General features: G+C 51.0%; 2 protein-coding genes across 6 annotated transcripts in view; one reads left to right on the forward strand and one right to left on the reverse strand.

The window, feature by feature from the left end:
* ANGPT4 (angiopoietin 4) overlaps nt 1–9,576 on the reverse strand; it is a 43,481-nt gene extending 33,905 nt beyond the window's left edge. Inside the window, exon 1 of the mRNA XM_003821253.4 lies at nt 9,268–9,576. Within this exon, the coding sequence (XP_003821301.3) occupies nt 9,268–9,576 (309 nt within the window). The remainder of the gene's footprint in view (nt 1–9,267) is intronic.
* FAM110A (family with sequence similarity 110 member A) overlaps nt 1–19,530 on the forward strand; it is a 331,582-nt gene that overhangs the window by 214,231 nt on the left and 97,821 nt on the right. For 3 of the 5 annotated variants that reach the window (XR_004668209.4, XR_008622240.3, XR_010110993.1), the window contains exon 2: nt 10,688–10,783. The exons of the other annotated variants lie outside the window; for them this stretch is intronic. The gene's annotated coding sequence lies outside the window, so the exon portion shown is untranslated. The remainder of the gene's footprint in view (nt 1–10,687; nt 10,784–19,530) is intronic. 5 annotated transcript variants of the gene reach the window in all.

The following is a 19,530-nucleotide window of genomic DNA, read 5'->3' on the forward strand; positions in this document are numbered from 1 at the left end:
GTGATTTATGAGGGTTGGCCCCTCCTCCTCTGCCTTGCTTCTGTCTCCCGGGCCTGCACCAGGCCCTCACCCTGTGGCTCAATGCAGACTGAGATGGTTTGTCTTGTCCTGTCTGAGCAGCTGGGCCCAAGCCTTCCTCATTGTTTTCCTCTCTGCAAGACATACTATTGCTTTTCTTCTGGGTCAGGCTCTGGGCAAGCACAGCCAGTGGGCTGAGAGCCAGGGGTAGAGAGAGTTGGGGACCAACGGGCTCTCACGGAGGGATGAGCTTCTCAACCCTAGCTCAACCCTCAATTCTTTGACACAGGCCCAGTGTCTCCAAACATCCAGTGTGGTCTGGGCCTGGAGCACTGCACTGAGAGTCAGCAAGCTTGCTCAATAGCTTTGCCATTTCCTTTCTCTGCCAGTGATGAGTTTCTCTGAACTTCAGTGGCCTCCTTGTTTCCTCCTTGCAGAGGGCCTGGAAGGAATAGGGAAATGGCCACTGGGACCTGTGTTCTGTGGATCTGGGCTAGGATTCTTGTCTGTCTGGTTCATGAGGCCTAGCACAGTGCCTGGCACACAGTAGTGCTTCCCATATTTGTGGAATATTTGGGACTTCCCTGGCTCCTGAGCCTCACCTCTCATGGGGTGGCAGGTCCAGCGTTCATCCCAGGTGAAAGGCCACAAGGAGAAGATGAGGAGTGTGGAGGAAAGGGCTGCAGAGGGAGGGGAGCAGGGCCTGCCTCTGCCATCTGGACTTGGGAGGGGCTGCCAGGGTCCCTGCCTTCTCAGGCTCAGGTATGCCTTTGGTGGTCGTCTATATTTCAACCTTGATCTTGGGAGGTGTTTGCGATCGCTCACCTCCCTGACACTTGAATGTCACAGAATGGAGTGGTGTGTCCATTTTGCTTGGCAACATGCTTATTGAACAGTTATTATGTGGTCAGCACTGTTCTTACCACTAGGTATATGAAGTCCTTGCAGCCACCCTCCAAGGTAGGACCTGTTATCAACCTATTTTACAGACGAGGCACAGAGAGGTTAAACAACTTGTCCAAGGACAGGTAGCTCTTCACAGGTGTAACCAGGCGGTGCTTCTGCAAGGCCACTTGGCTAGAGTGATCATGTGACAGCGCCCCTGCCCACCCCCCAACCTCAGCTCAACTTTGGGAAAATAGGGCAAAGTATGTTCTAGACACAGGGAGGCTTTGCTGGGGTATCTCCCCATGTGGCACCAGGCCTTTCTGCCTGTACAACTCCAGTGTGTACCTCTTCTCTTATTGGATCCCCAGCAGCCTGGAGGAAAAGGGTGATTGTTCCCCACACAAATGAGTAAACTAAGGCCCACAAAGGCCGAGCATTACTCACAGCTGGTAAAGGAAGATTTTTAACTTAATGGCTGAGCTCTTTCTATGTGCCTGTCTTGCCTTCTTGGTGGCTGAGGCTGATCCTGCAGATGGGGTGACAGGGATAAGATTAGGGTCAGACAAAGATGGTGGAAGCTGGCTCAGAGGTCCACAGTCTATCACAGAATGACCCTCAGTGAGGACAGGACAGAAAAGTGGCCACATCAGTTCCCAGTCTCCATGGTCCTCCACGGAGAACAGGGTCAGGACCAGGGACATCTGTCTGGCTCCTGGTGAGCACTCCAGTCTCATCTTGGCCATGCTCTCCTCGCTCTCTGCACTGTAGACACACTGAATGCCTTTTGCTTTTGGCCCATTCTACCCCCAGGGCCTTTGCACTTGCTGTCCCCTGTGCCTGGAATGCTTTTGCTTCCTTTCCCTGTCTCGCCACTGCCAACCCAGCCTTTAGATCTCAGCTCTGTCCTTCTTCCTAGTGCCTCCCCCCCTCAAGGTCAGGCACCCATTATCCACCCCTAGCATCTCTCGGTCCCTCCTTCATGGCACATATCATGATTGATCGTTGCACATGGGAAATCACTAGGTTAGTTACACACACTGCTCCAGGGGCAAGGGGGAAGGATGGTCTTCCTTGCTCACTACTAAATCCTTGTCACTTGCATAGTGCCTGGTGCATTGTAAGCCCTCAATAAACAGTGGTGGAAGGGACAATTAAATGAATGCAGGAATGAATACTCTTACCTGACAAACTAAGTTCAGAGTTGTGTATACACATTTGTGTTTGTGTGTGGTGGGGGGCAGGAGTCGGGGGTTGCACATCTACACATAGTCCCAGAATTGAAAGGATGCATGATTTTTTCATGACATTTATGGCATGCTATGTATCTTGTTGCCTCTGGAGAGGAGAAACAGGGGTCTCAGCTGGGTGTCAGGAACCCTGGGTTCTGGGCCAACTCCTGCCACTGACCCTTGGGTGAATGTGATTGAGTCACTCCCTTGCCCAGGCTTAGTGTTCCCATCTGTAAATGGTGGGCACAGAGAGGTGATCTGTGTAGTGGTTAAGACTGTGGGGTCCGGAGCCAGTCTGCCTGGGTACGAACTCACCTCCCTCACTTCTTAGCTGTGTAAACTCCCTGGGCCTCCGTTTCCCCGCAATAAATGGGGATCATAACAGTCCCCACCTTTTAGGATGCCATGAGGTTTATGAGTCAATGTTTATAAGACACATATAAAGTGCCTGGCCCAGAGAAAGTCCCATATGTGAATTCACCACAGCAAAGCACTTATCCCAGAAGACAGAGGAAACAATAGTAGCATCTCCTGGTTCTCTGTGCTGGAGCAGTGCCAGGCACATCCCCTGACCAGCCATTTGAGCCTCATAGCAAACCCAGGCGATGTGTGTATCATCACCTCAATTTTATAGATTGAAAAACTGAAGCTCAGGTCTTTCTCATAGTTACACAGCTAATAATCTCACAGATGTAAAGTTGAGGGAACAAAAGGAAACTATAGTAAGATAGGGATGGTACGACAGGATTCCTTCCTTGCACCGTGAATCCTGGAGTCTTGACGTTTACTGAGCACTTACTCTCTGCCAGGCCCTGTACTGAGCCCCACATGTGCATTGCCTCATTTAATCTCCTCAATAACCTGCAAAGTAGCTTCTGTTAGTGTCCTCACTTCACAGATAAGGAAACCGAGGCACAGAGTGGAAAAGCAATGGTCTGAGAAGGCACAGCCAGTAAGCAGTGGAGCTGGGATTCAGACTGAGTCAACTGGGACTCAGGGCCTACACTCGGCTTCTGTGGGATTTGCCCCCAGGCCCTGGGCCAAGAATGGGGTGTGTAATTGTGGGGACACCCAGACTGAGCTTCTGGAGCTCCTTAGCTTTTCAGAACGGCCACAGCTGCCTGAGGCCCTACCTGAATCATCCCTGGCAGAAAAGCCCTAGGGAGCCTTGGGCCAAGGGCTCCTGGGGGAAGAAAAATCTAGTAGCTATGGATCTCCCCTTTGGGGACCAGGGTCCTCTATATTTTCCAGGTCCCAACTAATGCCCAGGGACCCATCCACCATGGACATGGCTTATTTATTGGACAGAAAACTGGCTTAAGTTCTGAGATAACAGGTTCCAGCATCAGATGGCTGAATCTGACTTTGCCCTTCTTGGCTGTAAGATCTTGGGCAAGTCACCTAATCTCTTGGTGCCTCAGTTTCCTCATCTGTTAGTGGACAAGCAGTCTTACTTCACTGGGTCACGGTGAGAATTAAATGCCGTAACATAAAGCACCTAGGACAGTGTGTGGCATGCAGTAAATGCTCACTAAATGAGTACTTACTCATTACGTCATAACTGCTTTTTCATCCTCCACTCATTCTGGCAGGCACGAGTATTTTGAGTTCCACTTTAGAGAGGAGCCAATTGATATATGTGGCTTCCCCGGGTTCCCATAGCTTTGAGTGGTACCCCTGGGACTTGACCTCCTGACCCCAACTTGGTCCTCCCCAGACCCCACAGCCAACTCTCAGGGTTCATTCCTGACATTTCAGAGCTGGCTCTGAGGTTATGCAAACAAACTGCGGCCAGAGTCTGACTGGAGGTGCAGGCTTAGGGGGCAGACCTGGGGCCCGTTTTCTAACATTTCCTGCCCAAGGAGAAGGGGAAGAAGGTCTGGGTACATCCCAGCCTGGCTGAGCTCTAAGGCCAGGGAGGAGAGAACTAGAAACATGTGGCCCTGCCCTCTGTGGCCCTGTCCTCTGTGGGATGGCTGGCCAAGCCAGTTGAACAAATAAACCCATCCTTTTGGGGGAAGTCGTCAGGGGGGCTGCTGCTGCTGATGCCTGCCCTGCACCCCCACCTAATCCCAGGCATGAGCCAGCTGGTCATCCCCAGGCCGGGGGTATCTGTGCCAGCTGTTTCCAGGCCCCCTTCTTGGAAAAATAATCCCATTCCTCTAAGAAGCAGATGCTGTTTCCCCCTCCCCATCCCCCAGTCCCAAACTGCTTAGAAAGGAGCCAGCAGTGAGGTTAGGAAATCAAACCCCAAGATATTTTGTTCGGCACCGAGACTCATTTCTTGTTTGGATAACTGAAGGCTGAAAATGCCAAGAATTTGTGGGCAGCCTGGGAAGGCTGGGGCAACTGGAACCCTGACTCCCAAACCAGGTCAGTTTGGGAGGGTCTCAGGCTGGGCAAGGACCCCACCCTGGATTCCTCCTTGGTGCTCTCTTGACCCACACCCAGTTAGGCAGGGCCTCACAACTGCCAGGCCGAGGGGCCCAGTTATTCTGAGGTTTGATGTCAGAGACCTGGAGCAAACAGCAGAGGCTGGGGCAGTGCCAGGTTGGGAGGCCCCTGCCCAGCCCCTGACCCCTCTCTGCTTGGCTTTGGGTGCAGAGGAGGAAGAGAAAGAGGCCTCGGCTGAGCAGCCAGCTGCAGGGTGGGCATTGGTCATTTGGCAGATGTGCCCTGGGTCTTCAGTGTGGACACCCGGGGAGGTAGAGGTGGGAGGGATGGCCTTGGGGTGAGAAAAGGAGGAGCTGAGAAAGAGACAGGAAAAGATGCAGGGAGTCACTTTGATAGCCAACCAGGAGAGAGAATCAGAGACAGAGACACCCACAGAGTTAGCAACAGTGAGTCAGGGCCACCGCGAGCGCCCCAGGAGAGATCCACAGAGGCAGAGAGACTCAGAAATAGAGAGACAGGCTGACCACAGTGGCTCGTGTCTGCCGTCCCAGCTACTTGGAAGACTGAGGCAGGAGGATCGCTTGAGCTCAGGAGTTCAAGGCTGCAGTGAGCCGTGATTGCACCATTGCACCCCAGTGTGGTTGAGAGAGCCAGACCTTGTCTTTAGGAGAGAGACAGAGAGAGGGAGAGAGGGACAGAGAGAGGGAGAGAGAGACAGAGAGAGGGAGAAAGAGACAGAGACAGACAGAGATAGACAGGGAGATGGGCAGAGAGAGGGCTGCCATGGACCCCAGGCCAGCAGCTGCTGGCTGCTCCCTAAAGGTGAGAAAGTAGTTCTCACCCGCAGTTTCCAGGTGGGGTCAGCCCTGCCTCTGGGAGCTCAGAGACTGGGGAAGATGTGCTGCCCTCAGGTGGTGGGGGTGGGCCAGGGAGGCTGGGGCTTGTGTCTGGTCCTGGTTTTCCTCATTCTCCTCATCTGTATAATGGATCGTTCTGTGGTGACATGAAGAGAAGGCAGAGGATGGCACTTCTTGGATGGGACACCTGGGGCAACTGGGGGAATGGCAGTCACACACGGGAGCCCTTATTGAGCACCTGCTGTGTGCAGAGGCTTTCTCTGCTCTGCTTCTCTTGACCCCACATCAAAGGTCAGGAGTAGGTGCTGTCATTCTCCTCCCAGCCTCCAGATGAGGCACTGAGAGGGAAGGGCCAGCACTGGGTCCGAGAGGGAGGGCATGGTGGACAGAGGAGGTCATGTTACTAGCCACTGAGCTGCCCAGCCCAGCTAGAGATGCCTGCACTGCAGCCGGCTCTGTCCCCCAACCTCCTCAATATTCCTGCCTGCAGCTTCTCATCCATATGAGTGGGGTGGAGCAGAGCCCAGAGCTGATGTGCAGCCCCAGGAGCTGGCTCCAGATGGGAGTTACTGGGGCAGGGGCTTTCCAGGAGCGAGGAGGAGGAGAGAGAGGGAGGCAGAAGGAGGGGGAGAGCAGGGAGAAGAAAGGGAAGGGGAGTGCAGGGGAGGAGGAGAGTATGAAAGAGGAGAGAGAGAGAAGGGGTGAGGCCGGGGCTCTCCCCATGCCTGATGAGCACTGGCAGTAGGACACAGCAAGCTGTATGCTAGGAAAGAGTGGGTATCTGGGGACTTGGAAACTCTGCAGTAGAAGGGAGCACCAAGAGCATCCCATCCTCTCTAGATCTGGCTTCCCTTGCCTCCTTGACACCTTCCAGAGTCAGGAAAAAGAACCTGCAGTTTGTAGTGAGAATCCAGATTGGCTTTCACTGCTACATGGCTCTGGCAAGTCACTTTCCCTCTCTGGCCTGTTTCCTCACCTGTACACTGGGGGAACAGGAGGGGAGTTGGGGGCACAGGCTGAGCAGCTGATGGCCTCTGGGATTCGCGACAGGAAGGATCTCCCCTGTGTCTGTCTAGATGAACAGAATCTTGCTGAGAGCTTGTTCATCCCTAATGGCAATGGTGATGATGGTGATGATGATGCTGATGGTGCCATTAGATGAGTATTTTAAAACTCTTTTTTTAACTTTTCTGAGATGTTAGAGAAAAAGCCAAAAAAAGGCTTTGAGTTTCAGAAGATCTGAGATATGCCTGGACCAAGAGAAGAACCAGAGGAAGGTCACAGCCACAGCCACAGAAGGTAGCAAGCACTCCCCACTGGGGACCAGGAGTGTCAGAGGGGGCAGAGAGAAATTATTGTTTACATGAACCAAGAGAGACTGAAACCTGCTCATCTGTAGCCATTTGGTAAGGAAGTACCTGCAGCCAGGTCAGCTGAACTCCCATATCAGTGATCTTAGGCCCTACGGCACTCTACGGTGACCTGACTGACCCTAGCTCAGAATTTTCAGGCTAGGTGAATGGATGCCTGGAGAGGACATTCCACCCCAGGCTGAGGCATTGGACCAGGTGACCTTCTGATCCTGCAAGCCATCAATTCAAGCCATCAGCTCTCAGCCAATGTTTCCCAAGCATCCGACACCCAGGGGATTCAAAGATGGATGAGAGTGAGAGGTGAGACTTGGGGTAGGAGGCCCAGTGGGAGGTGATGACAGCATCCTGGGAAAGATGACGAGGCCTAAGCCAGAAAGATGGACCATGAGAGAAGCCTAGGCCACAGGATGGGCTGGGCCAGCTGCCTGGGGGATAGGTGGGAGCCACAGGAAGTCCCCATGGCACAGCCTGTGGCTGGGTGGTGGTGTCACCCTAAACAGAGAGAGACAGGCAGGAGGAGGGTGTTTGGAGAAGAGCAGGGAGTCGTCTCAGGCAGCTTTGGAGTTGAGACACCCATGGACCCTCAGGGAGGTGTTGGGGGAGATCCAGGTCATGGGTTTTGGGCTCTGGATCCCATCAATGCCAATTTTGTGTCATGATGGAGCAGGATGGAGACCTGGGACCTGAGAGATTGGAAGAACATTTATGCATTCATGCATTCACTCATGCTACAGACATTTATTGAGTACCTACTGTGTGTTAGGCACTATTCTAGGCCTTGGGAACCCAGAAGTGAGCAAAAGAGACATGGCGCCTGCCCTGTGGGAGCTCACAGACCAAAAGAAATGTTTTTAAGAACATTAGGTAGGGATAAGTGCTAAGAAAAAAAAAACACAACAAAGCCAGCAGAAGGGATAAAGGGTGGAAGAAGAAGGGTGGTTATTTTATACGGGGAGGGCAGGGAGGGCCTCTGAGGAGATGACACTGGAGAGGATAGGAGGCTGGGGTAAGCAAAGTAGGAGTCTGGGAGAGGGAACTCCAGGGAGTAAGGGTTCTTGCTTTTATTCGGATGCATGGTAGCCCTGGGAGGAGGGAGAGGATGTAACTTAGGTTTTGATGGGGATTCTTTGGTCTGCTGCATGGAGAATAGGAGGTGGGGGCCGAGTGTTAGCAGGGAGCCAGGGAGGCAGCCAGGACAGCTATCCTGCCTGGAGCCAGAGGTGGTTGTCAAGCTTGTCTGCTGTTTAATACCTTCTAAAACTCCAGGAATTAGTTTGCATCCTTCATTCCCCAGTCATCGCCCAGACTGTCTCCTGGGTCCCTCTCCCTTTCCTTGGTAGCTCTCACTTAGGGACTCTGCAGAGTCCCATCTCAGACCCCCCAGGATGTCTCCTGTACCCTCATGCCCCGCCAGGGCCAAGCCTGCTTTGCACACCTCTGTAGTCAGTGCTTCTCCGAGGGTACACAATAGGTGCTCACATTGCTGAAAGACGAAAGCATGACAGGGCATTCTACAGCAGCCCTGGTCTTGGGCCAAAACCACGGTGGCGTCCTCAGCTCCTTGCTTCCTCCCACTCCGCATCCAATTCACCAGCAGAGCTGATGGGCTCTACCTCCAGAACCTACTGGAATCTTACTGGCCACACCCCCTCCTAGCCCCGTTCTGCTCCAGGCCTCCGGTACCTTGCACCTGATGGCTGCAGCGGCCACCTCTTTGGGCTTCTTCCTTCCACCCTGCCTCCTACAGTCTATGCTGTTGAAATCAAATCACGGGTGTCTGTCTCTGCTCACAACCTTGCAGTGGCTCCCATGACACTCAGAACAAAAGCTGAAGTCCTTCCAGTGGCCCCCCCAGCTGCATGGCCTGCCCTGCTGTCACCTCTCAGACCTCCCCGCACCCTTGCTCCCTCTCCTCTGCTCCAGCTACACAGGCCTTCGCCCCATGGTTCTCCAGGCACACACCGCTGCGGATGCATTCCCTCCTCACGGTCAAAATACATGCAGCTCCCTTTGCAGAACGTTCCCTCAAATACCTGCCTGGCCCACTCTATCATTTCCCTTGTTCTCTGGGTTCAAATGTCACCTCCTCTGAGACGTACTCTCTAATGATCTGACCTCAAGCAGCCACCCAGGGCCGCCACTTGCCCTCTTCCTTCTTCATTTTGCTTCACCATCTGACATAGTAGATTATCTCTTACTGCCTCTTTCCCCCACTAGTCCAGAGGGGGACATACTATACTGTTGTATCCCCAGCACCCAGGAAGGCTTGGTCAGGGCTGAATGGATTTCTGTTGGATGAATGAAAGCACGGCAGTTAAAGAGCCAGGTTGCCAGCTGACATTGCCCAATCTTGCTGTGTGGCCTCAGACCCACCCCTGCCCCTCTTTGTGCAGCTCAGAGACAGCCCTCTGTGCTCAGGGAAGGCCTCTTGGATGGACACTCCACCTGCTGATTGTGACAGACCCCAAAGCCGCCCTCTGCCCCCTGCAAACCTCCCATGCCCCGTACCTTCTTCAGCCACTGCGTGTTGTTCTGCAGTGCCTGCTCCAGCTGTTTCACCTGCTGGGTGGGCAACTTCCCCAGGTGCAGTGGGTTGGCCAGTGATTCTCTCTGGAGGGTGTTGGAGTCCCTGGAGACCTCAGGCCCTGGAGGGCAGGGCTCAGACTTGGGCAGCAAGAAGGTGTAGCTACAGTGGCCGTGCTGGACTACAAGTGTCTCGCAGCCCCTATCCGCCTCCTGCCTTGTCTGTTGAGCCACAGACATGGTGGCAACCACAAGGAGGAGGCTGCCCTGCAGCATGGCTAGCTGGGAGAGCATCTGAAGATGTGTCAATGGCGAGGGATGTCTGCTCAGAGCCCTAGGGGCTGTGACTGGGATGTCCTGCTGCAGCCAACAGTGGCCAGGCTTGCCTGCAGCTGCAGCTACAAACCTCTGTCTGGCCGAGCTCTGTCCAGGCAGCTATTTATACTTGCTCTGAATACCACGGCTGCTCTGCTCGCTTCCTCTCACCACCTCCCTCCGCCCCCACCCGACACCCTCTCACCTCTATTCTTCACTCCTTCCCTTCCTCCTTCCTCAGTCTTGGTGGCACGTTGCCCTTACCCTAAGCGTGCACCAACCTTGTTCTGCCTGCCTCACCTCTGAGCCCTCTGATTATCCAGTGAGGCCTGGCTTCCCTGCTGGAGGGGAGGGAAGAAAATAGCACACAGACAAGCACACACACTCATGCACACACTCACGAGCACACACTCACACGCACGCTGACACGCACACACATTCATGTACACACAAACGCCAAGCTCCAATGCTGCCCGCTTTGGAAAACCAAATGCAACTTAACTCTCCCTTCCTGTCTCTGTCTTGGTCTCCCTCTTTCCCTCCACCCCCATCCCCTGCCCCCCAAGTCTAAGATCTCAAGTTTCAGCCCCGCTGCCATCCCCTTCTCTCCCTGCTGCACCTTCCTCCCTCTGGTTCCATGTTAGCGCTTGGAGTACAAGTGACCCCCAGAGAGAGCAGAGGGAGGGGAGGAGGCAGAGGGGTGAGGCTGGGGAGGGCCCAGCGAATCCACTTTGCTTCTGGAGACACAGAAAATCCTTCCAAGGTGAGGCAAGTGAGCAACCCAGCTGGGAGTTGCTTCCTGTCCTCTCTTCTCCCTCAGGGCCAGGGGAAAGTGGTATGCCCCAGGATGGCCCTGGCTTGGTTGCTTGTAACAGTAATGAGAAGTTGTCATGTCCTGGGGCAGATTGTCCTGGGGCTGCTGGAGTGGGGATGTGGAGAGGAGGCAGTGGGGAGAGGAGGTTGGAGTGCCAGGAGGCTAACCCTAGATCTCGCTCCCCGACAGCTGGCCACGAGACCTAGGGCGGGCAGCTGTGCCTCTCTGGGCCTCCACACCCTGATCTGTAAACTGGGTAAACCTTATCTCTTGCAGGAGGAATGCGTGTGAGTCCTCAGCATGGGGATGGAGAAGTTTTCAGCTTCTGGGTTCAAATCCTGGCTCTACCATCTACCAGCTGTATGACTTTGAGTAAGTCACTTAACCTCTCTGTGCCTTCATTTCCTCCTGAATGAGGAAAATAATACCACCTACTTCACACGGCATGAAAATTAGGTGAGTTAGAGCAAGGTTGGCACAGAGCGAGCACTAAATAAATATTTTCCCCTGTCAATGTTATAGTTGCCATTGCACCTCCCCTCCCACAACCCACTGAAGCATAAACTCCTCTAGGGCAGGGATTTGTCCCTGGGGGACATGGTCTCCAGGCAGAAGGTGCCCAGGAGTTGGTGGGGCCTCTCCTGCGTGGGCTGCCTTTGTGTTCTGCCAGCTGTTTGGGCTTTTCCTCTCTCCCTGCTTGTTTCCTCAGAGTAGGGGCCAGTCTGGCTGTTTAGTATTTTCCTTTTTGTTCTCCCAAATCCCGATAGAGTTTTGAACTGGGGCAGGCTGCTTCTGGGCAGCTGTGAACTGCGGTCTCATCTGGGGACTGAGAACATTATACCAGGTGTGGGGCTTTGGCAGGCAAAGGAAAAGCAGCTGGTTATCAGCCTCCAGCCTCCCCTGAGCCTTCCCACATGCTCTGAGCTCTGCGTGCCCCGCTTGGCCCCAGTTGCCTCAGCTGTAAATGGGGTCATAGCACCCTGACCATGTGAGAGTAACGTGGACTGATAGCTTATCACAGCTCTGGGTGCAGAGAAGGCTAGTGTGAATGGTGCTCATCATTATGATTGTCTTGACTGAGCTGCTTGATAATCCCAACGAGGCAGTTACCCCAGGCCCCAAGCTTAGATGGGCCCCATGCTTGGTTTACACTCTGCCAGCACTGTCTTGAAATTCTTAATACATTTGGAACAAAGTACTCAGCACTTGCATTCTTCATTGAGTTCCACAAATTAGGTAGCAGGCCCTGCCTGGGAAACATGAGGCTTCCCTCATCCCTCACTCTGCTCCTGACCTTACCATCCAATCAGACCTGTTCTTCCAACATGATCCTTTAGATATTTCCCCCTCTGTCACCTCTTCACTACTCAGAATGCTGGAGCCAGCACATCTGGATCGGAATCTTGGCTTTCCTGACCCCCTATTTGTGTGCCTTTTGCCAAGTTGCCTAACCTGTCTCTCAGTTTCCTCTTCTGTCAAAATAGTGATGTTACAGTGGCTAAAAGACCGATTCCTGCAGTGAGGTTAACACAGAGCCTTTCACATAATACATGCTCAACCAATGACAGCTATCATCATTACTCCCTGCTATGATATGAATGTTTGTGTGCCCCCAAATTGATCTGTTGGAACTTAGTCAACAAGGTGATGGTATTAGAAGGTGGGGCCTTTGGGAGTGAATAGCTCATGAGGACTCTGCCTTGGGAATGAGATTAACGCTCCTATCAAACATGTCCTAGACAGCTGGCCTTCCCTTTTGCTAGGTGACGTTGCAGTAAGAAAGCACCGTCTATGAAGCAGGGAGCTCTCACCAGACACCAGATCGGCTGGTGCCTTGATCTTGGAATTCCCAGCCTCCAGAACTGTGAGAAAGAAGTTTCTGTTGTTTATGAGCCCCCCAGCTTAGTGCATTTTGTTATAGCAACCTGAATGGGCTAAGACACCCCACCATCACTCTCTTAGACCAGGGCGCTTCCTCTCTTGTAGGGAGAACAACAGCCTCAGAAGTGAACTCTGGTTAATTGACCTTTGCTATTGCAACCAGAGTGACCTTCCTTCCTTCCTTCCTTTCTTTTTTCTTTCTTTCTTTCCTTCTTCTCTTTCTTTCTTTCTTTCTTTCTCCTTTTTTTTGACAGAGTCTTGCTCTGTTGTCCAGGCTATAGTGCAGTGGCATGATCTTGGCTCACTGCAACCTCCATCTCCCCGGTTCGAGTGATTCTCCTGCCTCAGCTTCCCCAGTAGCTGGGATTACAGGCATACGCCACCATGCCCGACTAATTTTTGTATTTTTAGTAGAGACGGTGTTTCACTATGTTGCCCAGGCTGGTCTCAAACTCCTGACCTCAGGTGATCCACCCACCTCGGCCTCCCAAAGTTCTGGGATTGCAGGTGTGAGTCACCATGCCCAGCCCAGAGTGATTTTTCTAAGACACAATCCAGCCCTGACTTCTTTGTTTAAAATTCTTCAGTTTTGAACTCCAGCTCTTTCTGTGGTTTACAAGCCCCTGCCGGATGTGGCCTCCATTCTCATCACTGTTTCCCTGGCACTTTATACCTTATCATTTGGAATTGGTTTTACTCCCCCGCATGCTTTCCGCCTTCTGAGGCCTCAGTGTCTATGCTCCTGGCAGGAAACTTCTGCTTAAAAACTTTCCCCCACCTGTATTCTCCCAGCTTCGTTCTGCCTGTCTTTTGATCTTATCTCAGGGATCACCTCCTCTGGGAAGGCTTTCTGCATCTGTCCCTCCCACTTCAGTGGGAGTAGGCCTTCTGCCTCTGGGAGCCCAAAGGCCTCTGCCTGCCTGTCCCTCACCAAAGCACTCATCCTGCATTAGAAAGGCTTGTTTGTAGGCCTTGGTCACCGTCTAGACTGAACACTCTTCCAGGGCTGCTGTCACACTTTCCATTTCTGTGTTTGTTGCCTGTCCTAAGGTTAGGCTCACAGTGGTCCTCATGAGTGTTATGTTGAATGAACAGGAGCTGCAGTCCCAAAGCAGAGAGGAAGGCAGTCCCCCTTTCCTCTCCAGCAGGGGCAGCAGGAAGTTCTGTGTGAGTTGTTCTGAGTGTCTGGCCTCCAAATCCTAAAAACAAACCAACCTATGTTGATTTTCCCATTGTCTGCTGCTACCATGGAGGTAGAGAATGGAGAATAAACTTATATCCACCTGGATACTTTGGCTTTTGTTCAAATAGCTTGGGTAAAAAGGGAATTTATTGGCCAATTTAACTGAAAATTTTAGGGGTATCTAGCTTCAGGCATGGCTGGATCCAGGTGCTCAAATGATATTAGATTTTTTTTTTTTTCCTCCAGCTCTAGGCTCTTATTTTCCTTTGGGTTCATTCTGTAAGAGTTCCCACCATAATCACCACCACTACTGGCAACAGCAGCTCCAATCTATCAACTCAGTAACCTCTTTTAAGAGTGCCTCTTTCCTAATAGTTCTTGGAAAATTTCCAGCTTGAGCCGTACAGTCATTCCTGAACCAACTATTATAGCCAGAGGAAGGAGCTACTGTGGATGGTCAGGCTGGATCCTGTGTCCTGGCCTGGAGCCTTGGAGCAGGTCAACCTCACAGGATCTGAAGGGACTAAGGGTGGGGTACAGTGACGCTCAAGGAAACCTGGAGTAGAATGATCAGGAGGCGGGGTGGAGTTGATGGGCATAAAGCACCTGCCTGCCTGCACCCTGACTCTCCATCCCCGCCACCCACCAAGTGAACCCACCTCCCGCTCAGAGCTGATGGACCCTTGGAGTAACTAGAGATGCCATGGACCCTTACCTTGCATTTCACTCATGAGGAAACTGATACTCAGAGAGGGAGGCCACTTGCCCAGTGTTACATGCTGGAATCTATTTTCCTGGAAGAACTGAACTTCCTGCTCCTAGGAGTGAAGGGTGGGAAAACAGGGTCATTCCGGGAGGACCACTTGCCAATTTGGGGTCCTGAAGTACCTGAATCCAAAAGAAGAAGATTGTCCCCAGTCTGAATCTCCCACTCTGGGGAGAGGGTCACTCCTGGGTTGTTCCCACAATCCAGCCCTTCTGCCAGCCCCTCCCTTGGCAACTCCTTGCATTTCAATCCCCTGGGTGATCATTGAGGGTTGCACGTGGGGCAGCTGAAACAGACCCCAGGCCTCTGGGCCTGTGCTGCTCATGCCCCTGAGGACACTGTCTGGGCATCTCCCAGAGCTACTGATGGCAACATGGCAAGAGCCTGGTGGGAAGCTCTGGGGCCATCGACAACCCCGGGGGATGGTCTGTGTGTCCTCAGAAGGTCTGGTGGTGAATCTTGTGCAGCAGACATCATGGTGTCCCCGTGAGCCTTTCCACCCAAGACAGAAGTCGGTTGACTGCCCTGCCTCCACTTTCTACCAACCCAGACCTAGAGCCAAACAGAATTCCTGGATCACAAGGGGCCTAGGGTGGGTTTTGAGGTCACCCTGTGACCCAGGCCCAGCTGTTAAGAGCCCCACATTCCTGGCGCTCAATCTTGACTTCCCTTCAGTAGATGAGACTCAGTTTCCTCATCTATAACATGGAGAAAATAATCCCTCACTGGGAAGGCGGTGGTGGTGGGGTCTTCCAGTTACTGATACTGTGTAACAAAGTATCCCCACATCTAGTGGTTTAAAGCAGTGGCAACATCTACTTTACTCACAAATCTGCAATTGTGGCCAGGTTCCCTGGGAAAAGCTCAACTGTGCTCCATTCCGTGTCAGCTGGAGCAACTTGCAGGCTGGGGTTTGCATCCGAAACCCATCCACTCACATATCTGAAACCTCAGCTGGGGCACTCAGCAAGGACAACTGCATATGGCCTCTTCATGTGGCTAGGGCTTCCTCATGGCATGGTGGCTGCTTCCCAGAGCAAGCATCCCAGGAGAGAGATTTGGGCAGAACGTAGGTGATCTTTATGACCTAGCCTCATGGATCATGCAGGGCCAAGTCCTCTGTATCTAGTCAAAGAAGCAACCACAAAGTCCCACTCAAGTTCCAGGGGAGGAAGAACAGACTCTACCTCTTGATGAGGAGGATCAAGGTTTCAGAAGAAGGTGTAGGATGGGGGATAGTGTTGTGGCCATTTTTACTTATTTATTTTGTTTATTTTTAAATTTTTATTTATTTATTTATTTATTTTTGAGAAAGAGTCTCCCTCTGTTGCCCAGGCTGGAGTGCAGTGGTGTGATCTCAGCTCACTGTAACCTCTGCCTCCCGGGTTCAAGCAATCCCCCTGCCTCAGCCTCCCAAGTAGTTGGGATTACAGGCACATGCCACCAAGTCTGGCTAATTTTTGTATTTTTAGTAGAGACAGGGTTTCACCGCATTGGCCAGGCTGGTCTCGAACTCCTGAACTCAAGTGATCCACCTGCCTCGGCCTCCCAAAGTGCTGGGGTTACAGGTATGAGCCATCGTGACCGGCCTGTTATGGCCATTTTTAGAAAATACAATTGGCCATGGGAGGGTCGGATGAGAAAATGCCATTTAAGTGTTTAGCATGTAAGTGCTTGATAGTTGGTAGCTGTTATTATTATCTTTGCGATTATTGGAAAGACCCAGCATCTCTTTGCATAAAAATATCCTTCAGAACCTGTGAGAGCTAAAGGTGCAGGAGGAAGCAGGATAATTTCCATCAGGGCTGCTGGAGAAATTGGCCCAGAAACCCACTGGATTTGTCCCAAGTCACCCAGTGTATCAGCAGCACCCAGTCTGAGCAAGACTGGCCTGGGACATAGCTGCTTCTTCTGTTAGTAACGCTGTTACTACTTCCTGGGGTATCTTCCTTGGCCTCAGTTTCCTCTCTGAACCATGAGAGCATCCTGGCTCTGCCTCCTCAGAGGCTGAGGGGATAAGGGCGGAGGACATGCATTCTCTTGGCTGTGCCCAGTCTGGGCCACCAGCCATGCCTGTTCTTTCTCAGGCCTGGGGAGCTTGGTTGCCTCTGAACCCACATCTGGCACTCCCTCCAAGATATGAAGAATAAGCCTGCCAGGTCAGAGGGCAGATCTATTTTGGAACCTGGGACCCCATAAAGACCCAGAGGACCCTGTGACCCAGAAAACCAACAGGCCCCTCTGTGTTTTGTTTTCATTAAACAAGCACAACATGTCCCTCATAGAAAAGCCAGAAAATACATATTGGCAAGAAAGCGAAAATAAATGTTGCCTGTGCTCTCACCAGCCAGAGGCAAAAACCATAGCTAACATTTTGGAGTTTTTTCCCCCCAAATAATTTTCCTCTGCATATAGATGCATATTTTTTTTGGTAGATTTTCTAGCAAAAAAAAAAAAAAAACAACAACAACAAACAAAGGAATATTGTCTCAACAATTTTTAAATTTTCTTTTACTTACTTTGGATTTTTCTTTTGGAAAAAAATTTAGAGCCAGGCACGGTGGCTCATGCTTGGAATCCCAGCACTTTGGGAGGCCAAGGCAGGTGGATCTATTGAAGCCGGGAGTTCAAGACCAGCCTGGCCAACATGGTGCAACCCTATCTCTGCTAAAAATACAAAATTAGCCAGGCTTGGTGGTACACGCCTATAATCCCAGCGACTCAGAAGACTGAGACACGAGAAATGCTTGAGCCCAGGAGGTGGAGGTTGCAGTGAGCCGAGATCATGCCATTGCACTCCAGCCTGGGAGACAGAGGGAAACTATGTCTCAAAAAAAAAAAAAAAAAAAATCAGACAAGTGCACAGGATAACAAAATACACCCCCATATAGTCATCACTCCAAGTGGGCACATGTTAACATTTTGCATATTTGTCTTCGATTGTTAAAACAAGGAAATATTACAGGAAATGTCAGTATTCCTTATAACTCCTTCTTGGTCTCATTTTCTCTCCCACCCTGCCCATAGGTTCATATCTAGGTATATAAATAATGTATAATATTTTTGTGTTCTCAAAACTTAAGTATATGCTGTTATACTGAATGCGACGTCCTGCTTATATTATATTTTCCAGATTGATATAAATGACACATATAGATCTTGTGACCAAGGACATTTTCTTTTCACTGCTGTGCAGCATTGCATTATATAATTTTTTACTCTTTATTTATCCAGTTTTTTGGCAGATGGATATTTAAATTAATTCAGTTATCTTGTTATTCCTGACAATACTGCTATTACCATCTTATATGGGAATACTTGTGCTTACAAGCAAGGGCTCCTCTGGGGAACTAATCCAGGCATGCTCCTCCTGGGTCATGGAATATATGTGCCGCCAGCCTGAGGCAGTTGCCAAATTGTGCTCCAGGTCTCTCTGTCGAGTTAATTCCAGTAGGGTGCGGGGGTCTCCATCGCTCCGCACCCCTGCCATCCCTTCAGATGGTCATGCTTTACCTTTGTTCCAATGTGATGGCTGTGAAATCGTACATGTAATTACATAGCCTGCTTTCCCTACTTAATAGTATATTACGGAACTATTTTCCAGTGCAGAATATTGTTCTATATGTGGATGTTTCAAGGTGGCATAAGCTGAAAGCCTCCATTGGGATGTTGCTGGGATTTTCTTAACCAATTCCCTATTGTTGGACAACAGGGTTTGTTTTTGTGGTAGGATTGCAAAACTGACCACAGATGCTACCCACCCCTGTAAGCATGCTCCTTTGCCGTGTGACTCTGCAGTTCTCCCTATTAAGAGGCAAAGTTCACTTCTCCACTCCCTTAATGCTGACTTGGGCCATGTGACTTGCTTTGGCCAATGGGACATTTTCAAGCAGAGGCTTGAAAAGGGCTTGTGCTCTGGGGCTTGCTCTCTTGCTGCACCTGGGACCCTGAGACCACCATGTGAATGAGTCCTGGCTAGCCTGAGGGATGATGAGACACACTTGGCCAAGTCATCCCGTCATCCCAGCTGATACTAAACCATCCACCAGATTTGTGAGTGAGGCCATCCTAGACCATCTATCTAGCCCAGCCAAACTGGTGCAGACCAGAAGCAAAGTCCAGTTGGCCTGCAGAGATGTGAAAAATAAATGTTTTAAGCCACTAAATTTTAGAGGTGGTCTGTTAGACAGCAAGACTGATACAGTTCCACCCAGCATTTTCTTTGCTCAACCAGTTACTGGCTGGGAACCTTGGGCAAGTTGCTGAGCCTTAGTTTTCTCCTCAGTACAATGGGGGATTAAATATGCACCCCTCAAAGTCGTTGTGAAGATTGAATGAGATGGCACCTGTCAGTATCACATGGCGGGGACCCCATAACCAGGGGTTCCTCTTTCACATCACGGTGGTCTTAGATGTGACCTGTGACCTTTCTTATTGCTTCTTGGTTCTCCCTGCTGCCTCTTTCTCAAAAATGTACTCATCCTTCCAAGTTTTCTGGAGAGTATCAACATGTAAGTGTAAATCCAAATCCCTAGTGCTCTCCAAGACTTCCAGGTATCTCCTCCTTCAAGGGCCTTCCCTCTTGAAATTAGGCATAGTGGCTGTGTGCAGTGGCTCATGCCTGTAATACAAGCACTTTGGGAGGCCGAAGCAGGCCGATCCCATGAGGCCAGGAGTTGGAGATCAGCCTGGCCAACAGGGCGAAACTTTGTCTCTACTAAAAATACAAAAATTCACCGAGCGTGGTGGTGCATGCCTGTAATCCCAGCTACTCAGGAGGCAGAGGCATGAGAATCGCTTGAGTCTGGGAGGCGGAGCTTTCAGTGAGCCAAGATGGCACCACTGCACTCCACATTCCAGCAAGACCCGGTCTCAAAAAAAAAAAAAAAAAAAAAAGTAAGGAAAAGAAAAAGAAAAGAAAAGGAGTCTCCATCCAGACCCCAAGAGAGGGTTTCGTGGATCTTGCACAGGAAAGAATTCAAGGTGAGTTGCAGAGTGCACTGAGAAGAGATAGTTTATTGAAAGCTACTCAGTTACAGAGAAGGATGTCCTCAGAAAGCAAGAGGAAGAACACACTGTCTTTGTTTTAAACTCTTCTAATGTAGGAGTCTTATCTAAGTAAAAGCTAAGTTATGTCTTTGTGCAGACAGACCGACAGTGTGACAAAATCCATCACCGTTGACTTAAAGAAAGTTATCCTTGGCATTTTAGTAAGTACATCAGATCACGACAGTAATTGTTTTGAAAGCATAAATTGTTATGTGATATTGGAACATCTGGGCATTTTGC

The sequence above is a fragment of the Pan paniscus genome, chromosome 21 (genome assembly GCF_029289425.2).
Source record: "Pan paniscus chromosome 21, NHGRI_mPanPan1-v2.0_pri, whole genome shotgun sequence".
Classification (NCBI taxonomy): domain Eukaryota; kingdom Metazoa; phylum Chordata; class Mammalia; order Primates; family Hominidae; genus Pan; species Pan paniscus.